The following is a 15700-nucleotide window of genomic DNA, read 5'->3' on the forward strand; positions in this document are numbered from 1 at the left end:
CTTTGCCCTTTCCCTTGTACCCAGTTCCCTTTTGTATGTTGTTTTCTACCACTATATTATAATCTTCTTGAAAGCAGGGTCTTTCTTTTTTTCTATTACATTCCTACCATGTAGTACTGTGCCTGGCACATAGTTCCTTTTTCTTTTCAGGAATAATTTAAGTGTGTGAAGTAAATGGTCAAATAAAGGAAATTTTTACCTTGTGGTGTGTCTTAATGGCAGGAAAAGAAATAGTAAAAATCTAAAACTAAAAATTGCATTATGTCATCTAATGAAACCTCCCACTATGCAGGTTTTCTTCATCCAGTCTCTATTTTAATACTTCTAGGGATAAAAAGTTTATTATTTCATTCAGGAACCCATTCCATGGCTGGAGCTCCTCCCCTCATTTGACCTATCTCCATTCTCAAAGGCAATAAGGAGCAAGTCAGCTCTCTTTAGAGAGCTCTAGCCCCGCAGGACTGTTCGTTCAAAACTCAGCCTTTGAAAGAGTGATGAAATAATTCATAAAGCAAGATTATATAATTACACTGACTCTTGTTATTTTGAACTAGGATTAAATTGATGTTTAATAATTTAAGAATATCATAACGTTCAATTATGTCTGACTGTTACCCTATTTGGGTTTTCTTGGCAAAGATACCGGAAGACTTGCCATTTCCTTCTCCAGCTCATTTTATAGATGAGGAAACTGAAGGAAACGGGGTTAATTGACTTGCCCAGGGTCACAAAAGCAGTACATGTCTGAGGTCAGATTTGAACTCAGGAATGTTTTCTTGATTCCAGATCCACTATGCCACTTAGCTGCAGATAATGCTGTAGTACTATAATTTCCCCCCCAATGTTCCGAATGGTCTTGTGGAATAAGGGCTTAAAAATACAAGGTTCAAAACATTTATAATGTCAATCTTCTTTGGCAATTCAAATTTTGATACTTCCTAATGTCAATAACTTGTTAATAATTTACCTTTAATAGCTGACAGGGTGTTTGCCCAAAATTGTTAATCATTCCTTCTAAAGCTTTTCTTTCTTTTTCATCTGTTAAGGCATCAAGATCCACTGCTCCTAAAGCCATGAAAAGTAAAAAAATAAAAATAAAAATATAGGCAAAAAATAAACAAGTCTCTCATTGACACAGATTTCTAAATTCATGTTATCTGAAATATTACGAGCCCCTCAATATGGCACTTATACATACTATCAACAGGTCATATTTGAAATGGTGAAGAATAATCTTGTTTACTTTTACTATTTCTAAGAACTCTAGGAAGTACTGGTCTACCCTAGAACACCTGGTTTCTGTTTTTTTTCTCTACCAAAAACTACTCTCAATAGCTGTCTCTTTTGAAGCTTCCTCCCATGCTTTCTCTGAACACCAACCCTGCTTAGCAATATGTGAAAGTAAAGAATCACCACGGAAATTTGTAACTGGCTGGTCACATAATGAAAGAAAGAAATAACCAAAGGACAGCTCTCATGTGTTCCCATTTTTGGTATAATTACAATGTCAGGAGCTTTAAAGAGGAAGTTTCCTAGTACACTGGGTGTAGTTTCTGTGGATAATTTATGGGACAAAAAGGAGAAAAGAGTGCATATTTTTTTTGATCTGCACTACTGAAAGGGATATATACATTGATCCCATCATGATCCATTGAAATACTGAAGAAAGATCCCAATGTAATTTCTTATATTATGTTAAAAAAAAAACCCAACTTTACAACTACAACACAGGCAAGTTTATTTTGCATTTTACCCCCGTTCCCATCGTCTATTCCCATTAAGGTGGCCAAATGGCTGTTCATCATAATGCTCCATCTTTTCCCTCTCTTTCTGTCTAGAATACACTCTCTTCTCTTCTCCACTTTTTAGAAATGTTAGCTTCCTTCAAAGCCCAGTTCAGAAGTAGGCTTTTTTCTGAAGCACTAATTATTAGCACTACCACTTTCTTGAAATTACTTTGTATACGCTTTTGTACATTTGGTATTCTCACAGGAGAATGGAAGATCCATCATAAAAGGGGTTATTTTGTTTCTGCCTTTGCTCTGTCATCTAACACAAGTGCTTGTGTAAAGTAAATGCTTAATGGATGCTGAATTGAACCAAAATTTGAAAGTAAATAAAGCTTACTGACCTTCATTTACAAAGCTGTTCTATATGAATTTTAGATCTTAGGAAGAAATATATCCATAGCTCTCCATATTTAAATGTAGAGTAGAAAAAGGACTGAGCTTGGAGTCAGAGGATCTGGGTTCAAATGCTACCCCTAAGGCTTACTTACCTGGATGACTTCAGTTATTTAACCTCACTTGATCTCAGTTTCCTCATTTGTAAAATAAGATTGGGGTAGGGGATTTCTGAAGACGAAATATTATTATCATATGATACTGTAGAAAAAAAATTCTAGTAATCTGAGATTTTGTTTCCCAGAAAAGTGGATTTTGTCCAAAAAAATTTTTTTAATTAAAAAAATTATGTTTTGTTTATTGTGACAATATTAATGATTTTGGATTAATTATTGCCTTTTCAAATTTAGTGAATGGCCAAAAAAAGTGATTGTGGAGAATAACCAAAAGAACTACCAACCCAACATATATAATGGGAAGATCACGTATTTTAAAATCAGCCAGAGTCAGGAATTCAGGTTAGGGGAAAATTGTCAGTCTTTATTCTCAGTGAAGAAGGATCGGAGGTGGAAGAGAATCGCCGATAGCAATGTGTGCAGCTGAGTCAAGAAGCTAGCTAGACCAGCAGCCACACGACCAGCAGCTAGGAGTATGGAACCCAGGCCAAATCTCTCCCAGCTTCTCTTCCTGTCTCTCTCTGCCTCTACCCACCAAAATCATCATTTCCTATACAACAGATCAGGACTTGCACAGAGAGTGGGCAGGGGGCCATTCTTTATCCAATCATGTATATTAATAGAGTATAGCCCAATTACTATTTAGCCTCACGTACTTGGGACCTCAGTGCATCAACTCAAACCTCAGCCCATTACAATATATGTCAGAGAGTAAGTGTCCAGGTATAAATAATGGGAGATGTAAGTCATGTGAAGCAGAGACATCCAGCATTAGAGGCTAGAAGATGATGTAAACTCCTTAAGAGACTGTCTCATTTGTTTCTTTTTGTCCAAGTTTTTAGCACAATTATCTGGTACATCATAGGTGCTTAATAAACAACTGTTATATATATCTCATCAACTAAATTATGTACTGTATGTCAGGGATTTCAAAGGGAGATACATATTAGGTTTTAATTGCTATTTTTGGAACAAGTATTCAATATGCCCCAAATCCTGGAGGATTTTTGAGAATAACAGGGCTACGTAAGAGAAAGCAATTTAATTGGAAGGGAATAGCTTCCTCACAGAACTTACAAATCCCTCAAGATGGCATATAAATGCTACTTTAGCACTCTGAAAAATAAAATATCACTACTGCACATTTCAATTTATGTGATTTTTTCTTAACATATATTCAAATGCACTACAGATATCATTATCAATTTCCACGTACACATGAGATAAAAGAGAAAAAAAAGTTCAGTAAAAGCTAGGTTCTTATTATCTCAATATTGATAAATTATGGTACCCAAGAAACTTCTTGCTTATTTACAAGTATATAGAAAGGCCCTGTCCATATTTTAAAAGCACCAATAAATATTCTTCAAAGCTTTTAGAACTACTGACTAATGTGGGATAAGAAGAGAGTGAGAATATGTGATCTGGAGTCAAGATAGATCTGGATTTAAATTTTACTTCTAATACTTTTTAACTGAATAACTATGGGTAAATCGCTGAACCTTTTTGAGGTTTAGTTCTTTCCATCCATAAGATGGTGGTAGTAACATCTGTATTAGTATAACTTAATTGAGTTATAAAAATTAGAGGAAGGTGGATTGGAGTAGGGGGATTACCACCAAGGATGTCTTATTACCTTCTACTTTCCTCTTTCATCAACTCTCAGAAGTGGAATTGTTCTGAATCCACAGAAGTACCCTGACTATTCATATAGCTTGGATGAGAGCAGAGGCATCAGCTATTCATTCTGGTGAGGTGAAAAACTATTAGACTTGATCACTTTTTTCATTGCCTCTACTGCCTGCAGATTCTTGGAACTGTCACCTGACCTACTGATAAAATCTAAGGACCCTTGAAGTCTTGCCATTTACTTACAACTAAATACTTAGGACATCTGGGCTTTTCCATCTTTCCTGTAGTGAAATTTCTTTTAAGTGTTGTTTCTCAATTAGAATGTGAGCTTCTTAAGAATTGTGGCTGTCTAGCTTTTTCTATTTGTATGCACAATCTGGGCACATTATAAGCACGCAATCATTTTTTCATTCATTCAAATGAAATAATATACACAAAATGCTTTACAAAACTTAAAATATGCAAATGTTGAATATTATTAATGATTTTTGCCTAAGGCCTAGATCTAGTTTCTTTCAAAATTAGCAAAATTTAAGTTATTACGATGTAAACTATATCTTAAAATGGATCTATCTAGTCAGAAGTTAGAAGGAATTCAAATATAATATTATTTGTAACTAAATGATAACTTAAAAAAAACTTTTACAGAATATCAGCCTTAAGAACCTTGGTTTTGTTTTTTTTATTTCTTTTTGTTTGTTTCTTTGTTTGGGGAGAAGGGAGAATTGGTTTGATTTAGTTTTGTATTTTCTGCAAGGCAATTGGAGTTAAGTAATTTGCCCAAGGTCATAGGGTAGTAAGTGTCAAATATCTGAAGCCAAATTTGAACTCAGGTCCTCCTGACTCCAGTGTCAATGCTCTATTTTCTGTGCCACTTATCTGTCCCAAGAACCTTATTTTGAATAGTCCTATATGATTCTCCATGCAGGACTCTTTTGATTAGAGTTTATTTTACAGGACTGAGCCCATCTGGCTAAAACTCCACCTTCTGGTCTTTAATATAATAAAGGGAAAAAGAAACAAAAATCAAAATTAAATTTTTGTACATTAGGTTACAAAGTTAATGTTAAGTTGAAATACAAAATCGAAATACATTCAGAATATTTTCAAATAATGCTTCCAGTCATTCATATCACAAAAAAGAAAGTATTAAAATTTATACCTTCATAACTACAATAGTAGAAAACGTTGAGTGCTTCCACTGCTTCTGGACCCCTTTGTTTATAGCCAAAAATCAGATCTATCCATTCATGAAGATGAGCAGAAACATACTCTGACTCCTAAGACAGGAATAACTTGTATTAATCATAAATATTTTCCACTTTATAAATAAAACTATACATCATATTTAGAAATCAAGATGAAAATACCCATTTGTGACTCTTAATATGTTACAATCACAAGTTTTACATGGGTTAGACAAATCCCCACTTATTAAATTAAAAAAGAAAGGCTTGGAAAATAAGATATGATGAAATCTTGTCTATCCAGAATGATGTGGGTGAAGTGGGAAAGGAAAGAAAAGGTCAATAGCTACATCATCATCAACCTCCTGTCTTTCCCTACTTCAGCATCAATCTCGGAAACATCCTACCCTCTCTATTCTGACACTGCCAACCCCTGAGGACTGCAGGCCCCCATCACCTCTCCCCTAGACTGCTGCAGAAGCTTGCTGATGGGTTTCCTGGCTCTTAGTCTCCTCCCTTTCTGGCCCATATCTGGATCTTCCTAAAGCACAGGTCTAACTGTGTCACCTACCTTTTCCTCTCCTGTGATCCTATTCAACCAATTGCAATAGCCCCCATAACCCTCTGATCAAATATAAAATCCTGTGTTTGACTTTTAAAGTCCTTTAAGCCCTGGCCCCAGCTTATCTATTCAGCAGTCTTTTTATTCCTTACCCTCCTCCACTCCCCTATTGTTTCTCACACTCGTCACCATCATTCAATTCCAGGAGTCTTCTCTGGCTCTCCCCCATGCTTAGATCTCTCTCCCTCCTCCTCTCCACCTCCTAGAGTTGCTTCTGTCAAGGCTTAGCTAAGGTCTCATCTCTACAAGAAGAACTTTTATAAGTTTTTCCTCCTTAATCTCAGTTTCTCTGTTAGACTATCCCCAATTAATCCTTTCTTTATCTTGTTTGTGCATAGTTATTTATATCTTGCCTCCCCTATCAGACTGTGAGATCCTTGAAAGTAAAGTCTGCTTTGAAATGCAAATTAAGACAACTCTAAGATACCACTACACACCTGTCAGATTGGCTAAGATGACAGGAAAAAATAATGATGATTGTTGGAGGGGATGCGGGAAATCTGGGACATTGATGCATTGTTGGTGGAGTTGTGAACGAATCCAACCATTTTGGAGAGTAGTTTGGAACTATGCTCAAAAAGTTATCAAACTGTGCATACCCTTTGATCCAGCAGTGTTACTACTGGGATTATATCCCAAAGAGATTATAAAGAAGGGAAAGGGACCTGTATGTGCACGAATGTTTGTGGCAGCCCTTTTTGTAGTGGCTAAAAACTGGAAACTGAATGGATGTCCATCAGTTGGAGAATGGCTGAATAAATTGTGTTATATGAATATTATGGAATATTACTGTTCTGTAAGAAATGACCAACAGGATGATTTCAGAAAGGCCTGGAGAGACTTACACGAACTGATGCTGAGTGAAATGAGCAGGACCAGGAGATCATTATATACTTCAACAACAATACTATATGATGACCAGTTCTGATGGACCAGGCCATCCTCAGCAATGAGATCAACCAAATCATTTCTAATGGAGCAGTAATGAACTGAACCAGCTATGCCCAGAAAAAGAACCCTGGGAGATGACTAAAAACCATTACATTGAATTCCCAATCCCTATATTTATGCACACCTGCATTTTTGATTTCCTTCACAAGCTAATTGTACAATATTTCAGAGTCTGATTCTTTTTGTACAGCAAAATAACGTTTTGGTCATGTATACTTATTGTGTATCTAATTTATATTTTAATATATTTAACATTTACTGGTCATCCTGCCATCTAGGGGAGGGGGTGGGGGGGTAAGAGGTGAAAAATTGGAACAAGAGGTTTGGCAATTGTTAATGCTGTAAAGTTACCCATGCATATATCCTGTAAATAAAAGGCTATTAAAAAAAAAAAAAAAAGAAAGAAAGTAAAGTCTGCTTTTTGCCTTTCTTTGTACCACCTCTCTTAGCACACTTAACACAAAGCCTGGAACATAGTAGGCATTTAATAAATGTTTGCTGAGTGACTGTTTTGAAAACCCATCTGTGCAGTATTTTTCCGTATGTCTTCCTCATATTTCATGACCCATGATCATGCTGGCCTCCATGGCCAGCTTAGAATCCATAGTTTTCTATGAATTAGCTCATTTGTTCCCTTTTATACATAGCTTTTTTTTGGTGACTGATTGTACATCCATCCCAAATTTATCTTTTATTCAATTTGTATACATTCTGTATATACTTATGTGTACAAGTTATTTTGCCCATTAGAATGTAAGCTCACTGGAGGGTAGGAGTCATTAAAATTATTTCTTTCCTTTTTGAATATTTAGCCAATTGCCCACACACAGTTTAATGCTTAAAAAATGCCGATGACTATGTGATATGCATGAAAGACACCTTGTTCAAAGAGAACCCTTAAGGCAATGTTTTACTATACCAAATGCTTTTTAAAATAATAAGTCCTGAGCATAGTAGCATAATGTACTATCTGTATATTTCAGTTAATTGTGATTGTAAATGTTAAGATCTCATTTTATTAACCACATGCTTCTCAAAAATCTTGATGAAGGCCTCGCTGAGAATGCTTTGGTTGTACAGATAATCCTCACAAAGTTTTTAAGAAAAGGAAGTATGTAGGTTCATTGTCATCACTAGTATTTATATACCTGCCTTTTCCCACTAGTAACTGGTGAGTTTTGTGATTTTGGAACTCTATAGTCCAGTGACTCTGGCCTCCTTGCAGTTTCTTGCACAAGATATTGCATCTCATAAGTCATGGTTATGGCCCATCCTAGGAATTCTCTTCCTTCCTCATATCTATGCCTCCTTAGCTTACTTCAAGTTTCAATTAAAACTCCATCTTTTATTACAACATTTTCTGGGTTTTCCTTAATAATAGTGCTTTCCCTCTAGAGATAATTTCTTTTTATGCTATATGTAATTTGTTAATTGTTTGCATGCTGATTCCATACATTAAACTCTGAGCTCCCTGAGGACAGGGATTCTTTTTGCCTTTGTCTCCCCAGAGCTTAGCACAAAGAACTGCACATGTGCGACACTTAATAAAAGCTTGCTGGCAGCTGGAGGAGAGCTGGACAAGCCCATAGACTGGAAGATTTAAGATGAAATACAGCCTCAACTGTATAGTCCTAGATAAGACACTTCATTTCTTCCACTATAAAATGGAGATAATAACAGCACCCACTTCACAAGGTAGTTGTGAGAATCATATGAGATAATATTTAAAAAGACATCTAGCCTAATGTTGGAACTGCAAGCACTGAGTAAATGCTTGTATTCCCTTCCTTCTTCCCTCTAATCTATCAGATTTACTTGGGTGTCAAATACTTAAGAGTGAAAAAAGAGGTCAACTTTTCACTTTATAGCTAAGTAATCAGCTTCAGGAGGCTATTTGATAGTATAGCTACATCTTGAGATTCAATCTTTCAACACTCTAAAACAGATTCCCTCTTTATATACTTGCTTAATTCACTTACAATTCTCATCTTTGCATTCCTAAGGGCCTTTCTATTTGTTCTGGTGGCATATTAGAGACTGTGATTTTTAAAGTACAAATGTGATCACTGTCTGCAAAAAAGTGTTTATTGTAGTTATTTTTTATACATCACTTCCATTTAATAACTCATTATTACTCTAGTTCTACTTTCATCATTAAATGCAAGTGATGACTTAATTAGGTCTCTCATCAAAGTTTTCATAAACATTTTTTAATCACCTGTGCATGATTTGTATCTGTCTAATGAGATAGGGCTGCTCAAAATCATTCCTCTTCTTCATTGCAAGATAATATAAACAAAATTATTTTCTAAATCCCTGCTGCTTTTGACTGTCACATCTCTCTACACATCAAAGAAATGACAAAGAGGAATAAAGCACTAGACTTGGAATCAGGAATATGAGTTTGAATTTTTTTCTTATACTGCTGTCTGCTTGAGGCAAATCATTTAGCTTCTTTGGTCTCAGATTCTGTAAAATGAGAGTGATATTAACTAACACACAGGATTTTTTTTTGAGATCAAATGAATTACTCTATGTCAAGCACTTTGCAAACTATAAAATACTATAAATCAGCATCACTGTCAAGGAGAACAAGTAATTGTTGGCTAAGGTAGTTTCCATGTTTTGGGGGGAAGGAAGTAACTCATGAATCTAGATCTTTCTTATTCTGTAGCTAACAACACACCATGTCACCTCTTTTGACATCAATGGCTTATTTAAAAGCTAAGTGGGAGCTGTTTTATATATATACTTTAGCTTTTCATTTTTCTTCTTTTTTTCTAATTGGTATTAATTTTGATCTTCACTCTGAGAAGTCATTTGGCTATTGATACAAAGACCATGATTCAAAAAGTTTTAATCAAATACTTCCTGCTAAAATGCACTTTTTTTTGACTTCCTGAAAAAAATATTTGCAATATTTAAGATTGAGGTTTCTTTAGCTGCCTTTAATCTATTGCACCCCTTCCTCCTGAACCTTATTTTCCAACATATTTTTTTTTGGCCATTCTCCCTTAAGCTAATTATTAAGTCACAGAATATGATTTCAGACATACAAGAGTACCAAATTCAATAAATTCTTTCAAGGAATTATGAGATAAGATCCCTAGCACATGAGATAGGTCCCCTGGAAGGAAAATGAATTATAAGAAGACATGGATAAGGATCAGACAGGAACAGAAAGTTTAAGTAGGTTCTTATCAGTACCTGTGCATAAAGTACTCACAATGATGACATCACACTTTCCATCCAAGTATGAAAAGCATGTCTAATGCATGTTAAATTATTACAAGCAATCAATGGATCACCATAATCTTATTACTCAGGAACAACTAGAAAATTAACCATTAAACTTCTGCATTATACTAAATGCTAGAGCAGTCCTAAAAATAAAAAAATACCCTAGGAAAATGACATTTTCTCAAAAGCTAACTGGCATATCTTTGTATTTCAAGTTCCTCTGGATAAAAGCAAAGTAGGAGACATGAAAGTAATTGTATAGAAGTTGTTTTTTTGAAGACTTTGTGTGATTATACTTCAGTTCTGTTATCCTATAAAGATATCCAAATGAGACAATGAGAATCTGATTTAATTCAACAAGTCATTTATGAGCACTTACTATACTTCTTAACAATTTACAAGGCACTACAGATATAAAAAGAAAAACAAAAACGCCTCTGCCCTCAAGAAATTTACTAATAAGAATACACCTTTAGATACATATTGGACCAAAAAGATTAATAACATTCAGAGAATTCTTACCAGAGCTTTCCTATGTTTATAGATGAAATCTTCAGCAGACTTAGCCCATTTGGGGAGAACCACATCATTTACTAATTCTTTAGAGATTTGTAGGCGCCCCAAGTTAAAATCTATTATAGATAACAGAGAAAAATAAAGTAATTAAAAAGGAATGTTAGTAAAGAAAAATAAGCCCCATTCTTGAGATATAAATATGATACTGGGTTGTTTTGTTTTGTTTTTTCTCATTGGTAAAAAGTGAGTAGTAAGTCAATAGAAAACTAGTTTCTTTAGAATGCATTTTGTCCTAAAAATATATTCAACGAAGAAAAATATTTTTCTTGAATGGCTTCCATTTTAGAAATTGACTAATATGAAAACTGTGGCTATTACATAAATCAAATTATAAATTAGTTATTTTGCTATTTTAAAAGGCTGAAATAACTAAGAGTTATGAAATAAATTAGAAATCTGATGAATTAGACTGATAAAAAAAAATGAATGTAGAAATATGTGGAAGCTCCGATTCTCACCTTTCTAAGGATAAAATAATGCAAGTTCTCATGCTGACACTTCAAACTAATATTACCAATAGTATTTTCCTTAAGTGTTCTTTCTTATATTAAAAATAAGAGAAATGGATTTCTGCTGATGGTTAAGGCATGTAACTCACTCAAAAAATTCTGTTTGGTACTTTGTTACATTTTCAGAAATCATTCTACCAAAGCCATCTCTAAGGAGAATCAAATGAGCCAACGCTTGTCAAAACACTAGGGATAATAAAGGACTATATAAATATAAATTATTTTAAAATATTATTAGACCCTAAGATTCCTGAAGTCTGTTCTAACACTCTTTCTACAACACTATGCCTCAAGCCCAAACCCATCTCATCTTACAAACTAATTATATATATATATATATATATATATATATATATATATATGTATGTATGTATATATAGTGAATTTCTAAAATTATAATCCTGAATGTCCTTGTCCTTGTCCACAATCTTCATTTTATACAGATATTCTATGTGCTCTCTCTTTTTCCCATGCCTATTCAAGGCATGGAAAGGGTACCAAGAGAAAGAAGCAGATATCTTTACCCATATTCTCAGATGAATGTTACCTAAACACCAAGTTCAAACAACCTAACTTGTGCTACTTATTGCATTGTGCTAGGAGATAAGACACAAGCATGGATTTTATCAGCTTCTCCAAAAATAAGTCATAGAAAGAATAAGGTTTCACTTGACAAAATGTTCAGGAAAGGAATGTTTTTCCTAGTCAAAAACACCTCAAACTCCTTGCTACTGTGTTCAAAAGGAGCCAAAATCTTAACTTTTTAATTTGTGAAATCTTACGATTTTGATTTTCCAAGAACTCTGGAAAGTAGAAGAACTCAGGAATAAGCTCTTTCACATCATATGGATTATCCATGAGGGCCTGCCAGGTAGCAGGGATAGAATGGAACTGTCGATCTGCACAATCAAACCTGTGTATAAGGATGGAGAGAACACCACCTTAAACACCACCTTATTCAAAACATTAAAAACGATGTTTTAAAAAAAAGTCTGAAACTTTTTTTCTTTGCTTCTGGTCTATGCTTATGTCTAAGAAAATGGTTTTCTTTATGATTTGCCTCCTTTATCTTTCTTGTTTCCTTGATCAATTCTCAATACTGAATTTTCATTATTAAGTCAACATAATTAAAATATTTCAAAACTAAATCATATGAGACAAAAATATGAATAAATAAGCATTTATTAGACTATACTCTGAAGAGGCATTTTCCAAAGAAAATAAGCATCTTTGGTAAGCTAAAAGTCACTAGAAAACATTAGTTAATATTGAGAACTTTTTGGAAACCATGCATCTAAGTGTTTAAACAAGTACATTATTGACTTGAAACACAGAGCAAAATAAAACAGTCTCATTAATTAATTACATTCATTAGATGTGAGCAGAATTCTTAAATCCATAATTTTCTAATTTTTTCATTTTTATTTATATTTTAAAGAAACAGATGATCTCATCTTTCAAATACACATGTAAACAGATTTGAAAAATAAGATAATAATGTTAATTTAATTTGGTGAATAGATCTGATATGCATTTTGAATTCATTTGTCCCACTTGAAAATTTTCATAAATCCACATCCACAGAAGTGAAAATGGAAGCAAATAAGCAGTTTACCAACTAGTTTCCTTTGTGGTTGGGCTATGTACCATCGATATATTGATTTTCTTTTTGGACATTTTAGAGCATTCAGAAAGGTAGGATGGATTAGAAATATAATCCTTCCAAGTTCTTGCTTGATAAAGAAGATAAAGAAAAAATATCCTGGACTGTAAAAGGCAATATGGGAAAAAAATGTTATGGAAGTAAAAAGGGCAAATTCTAGCAAATGGATGGCTACAGAAATTAAGGGAGACAAAGAGGCAGGAATATTATAAGGTTAAGAATGGATTACTGGAAGGACAAAGGTTACCATCAACAGAAAAAGTGATGAGAGTTGGAAAGATAATGATTCTATTTGGGACATGTTAAGCTGTAGATAACCATAGGCCATACAAATGGAGACATCTAATAAGCAACTAACTGATGATGTAGCAATGGGACTTAGGAGATAATTTAATTTAGTAATCATGTATAGAAAAAAAAGAACTAATATCATGGGAACTGATGAGATCATCCAGAAAGGGGAGACATATAATAATACCTAGAATTTATACAGCGTCTGCAATGTGCCAGGCACATTACAAATATTATCTCATTTGATCCTCACAACAATCTTGCAAGGTAGGTGCTCTTATACCCATTTTAAACTTGTGAAACTGAGGCAAACAGATGTTAAATGACTTGACCAGTGGACACAGCTAGTAAGTGACTGAGGCCAAATTTGAATTCAGGGCTTCCTAAATCCACAACTCTATCAACTATACCACTTAGCAGTCTAAGAGAGAGAAAGTGAAAAGAAGGACACAAGATTAAACTTTGAAGGATACATTTGAAAGAGACTTAATTTTTAGGGACTCTTGAGACACAAAGACTGAGTGCTAAATAGATGCTTATAAAATAAAATATCTGGATAAATTATTATTCTCTTTTTGTCATATTCTAGAATATGTTTTGTATAGTTACCCAATTAAAGAAACAAATGATTAATAGATAAAAGGAGAGGGCAACCAGATGGCACAGTGGATAGAGAACCATCCCTGACATTAGGAGGACTTGAGGCCAAATCTGTCCTCAGACACTAACTAGCTGTGCAACCTCCAGCAAATAACTTTACTTTGTCTACTTCAATTCTTCATCTGTAAAAATCTGTAAAAAAATAAATAAATAAATAAATAAAAAAGTCCTTCCTGTAGAAGGAAATGGCAAACCACTCCAGAAAAAAATCCAAATGGAGTCACAGAGGGTTGGATATGACTGAAATGACTCAACAACAACAACAAAGATAAAAGGAGAAAAAACAAGAAAATACTTGGAAAGAGATTCTGAATACAATTTAGAGAATAAATGTTTGGAACTAAGCTTAGAAACCCAATTCAATACTGGAAGAGGAAAAAGAAAGTGAGGTATAAAGGGGTTCAGAGATAAAAATAGGCAATTAGCCATTCATTATTAAGATATAATAAAGTAAGAAGATTTAGATAAAAATTTGGGTTTTTAGAATCATTAAGAAGAGATAAGAAATATGGTGATAATGAAGCAGAGACAAAATGGTACAAAAATGGCAGAGACTCAACTGAGCTCTCCAAAATTCCTCTCAAAATAACTTTAAATAATGCCTCAAAATTTAGAGTGGCAGAACCCACAAAAAGACAGGGTGAAACAATTTTCCAGCCCAAGACAACTAAGGAAGTCGATAAGAAAAGTCTATTGCAGGGCAGCTAGGTGGTACAGTAGACAGAGCACCAGCCCTGAAATCAGGAGGACCTGAGTTCAAATCTGATCTCAGACACTTACATCCTAGCTATGTGATCTCAGACACTTACGTCCTAGCTATGTGACCCTGGGCAAGTCACTTAACCCCAAATGTCACAAAGGGGGGGGGGGGGGAGAGAGGGAGAGAAAGAGAGAGAAAAAGATAAACAGAAAAGAAATCCAGAAGGGATTTAATAGGATTAAATTGCTTACATTCCTACTGGGCAAAATGATACTTGTAACTCTTGAAACACTTTCTCATTATTAGGGCAGTTATAAAGAGGGTATCTAGACAAGGGGCACAGGTGTGAGTTGAATATAATGGGAATGACTATCTAAAGAAATCAAATTAAGAAATGAGAAAGAGAAAGATTTTAGGAAAAGGATAAGAGAAGTAGAATGAGGTAAATTATCTGACCCAAAAGAGGCTCAAAAGAAATTTTATAGTGGGAAAAAAATGAAGTTGATGGGAAGGAGTGCTTAACAATGGTTCAGAGGGAACTGATCTAACCATTCTGGAAAGCAATTTAGAACTGTGCCCAAAAGGTTATTAAACTGTGTATACCCCTTGATCTAGCAATACCACTATTAGATCTGTATACCAAAAAGATAAAAAACAAAAAGGAAAAGTATCTAAATGTACAAAAATATTTTATTTCAGCTCTTTTTAAGTGGTGGAAATGAATTAAAAATTGGAGGGATAGCCATCAATGGAGAATGAACAAGTTAGGGTATATGATTGTGATGGAATACTGTTATGCTATTATAAGAAATGATGAGCAAGATGCTCTCTTAAGAACTGATGCAAAGTAAAGTCAGCAGCACCAGAAGAAAAAGGTACATAATAAAAGCAATAATGTACAATGATCAGCTGTGAGTGCTAGCTATTCTCAGCTATACAATACCAAGATAATTTTGAAGGATTCATGATGAAAAATGCAATCTATTCCCAGAGATAAAAACTGATGGAATCTGAATGTAGACTGAAAAATGCTTTTTTAAAAAAAAATTCCTAGTTACCAAACTGTGCATACCCTTTGACCCAGCAGTGTTACTACTGGACTTATACCCCAAGGAGATACTAAAGAAGGGAAAGGGACCTGTATGTGCCAAAATGTTTGTGGCAGCCCTGTTTGTACTGGCCAGAAACTGGAAAATGAATGGATGCCCATCAATTGGAGAATGGTTAGGTAAATTGTGGTATATGAATGTTATGGAATATTATTGTTATGTAAGAAATGACCAGCAGGACGAATACAGAGAGGATTGGAGAGACTTACATGAACTGATGCTGAGTGAAATGAGCAGAACCAAGAGATCATTATATACGTC

The 15700-nt window shown here is 34.4% G+C and overlaps 1 protein-coding gene across 5 annotated transcripts in view; it reads right to left on the reverse strand.

The window, feature by feature from the left end:
* NBEAL1 (neurobeachin like 1) overlaps positions 1 to 15700 on the reverse strand; it is a 188210-nt gene that overhangs the window by 20449 nt on the left and 152061 nt on the right. For all 5 annotated transcript variants that reach the window (XM_031958300.1, XM_031958299.1, XM_031958298.1 and 2 more), the window contains 4 exons: positions 11799 to 11929; positions 10454 to 10563; positions 5094 to 5211; positions 968 to 1065 (listed from right to left, as the gene is read on the reverse strand). In XM_031958300.1, the coding sequence (XP_031814160.1) occupies positions 968 to 1065; positions 5094 to 5211; positions 10454 to 10563; positions 11799 to 11929 (457 nt within the window). The remainder of the gene's footprint in view (positions 1 to 967; positions 1066 to 5093; positions 5212 to 10453; positions 10564 to 11798; positions 11930 to 15700) is intronic.

This window comes from Sarcophilus harrisii, chromosome 3, assembly GCF_902635505.1.
Source record: "Sarcophilus harrisii chromosome 3, mSarHar1.11, whole genome shotgun sequence".
Lineage (NCBI taxonomy): Eukaryota > Metazoa > Chordata > Mammalia > Dasyuromorphia > Dasyuridae > Sarcophilus > Sarcophilus harrisii.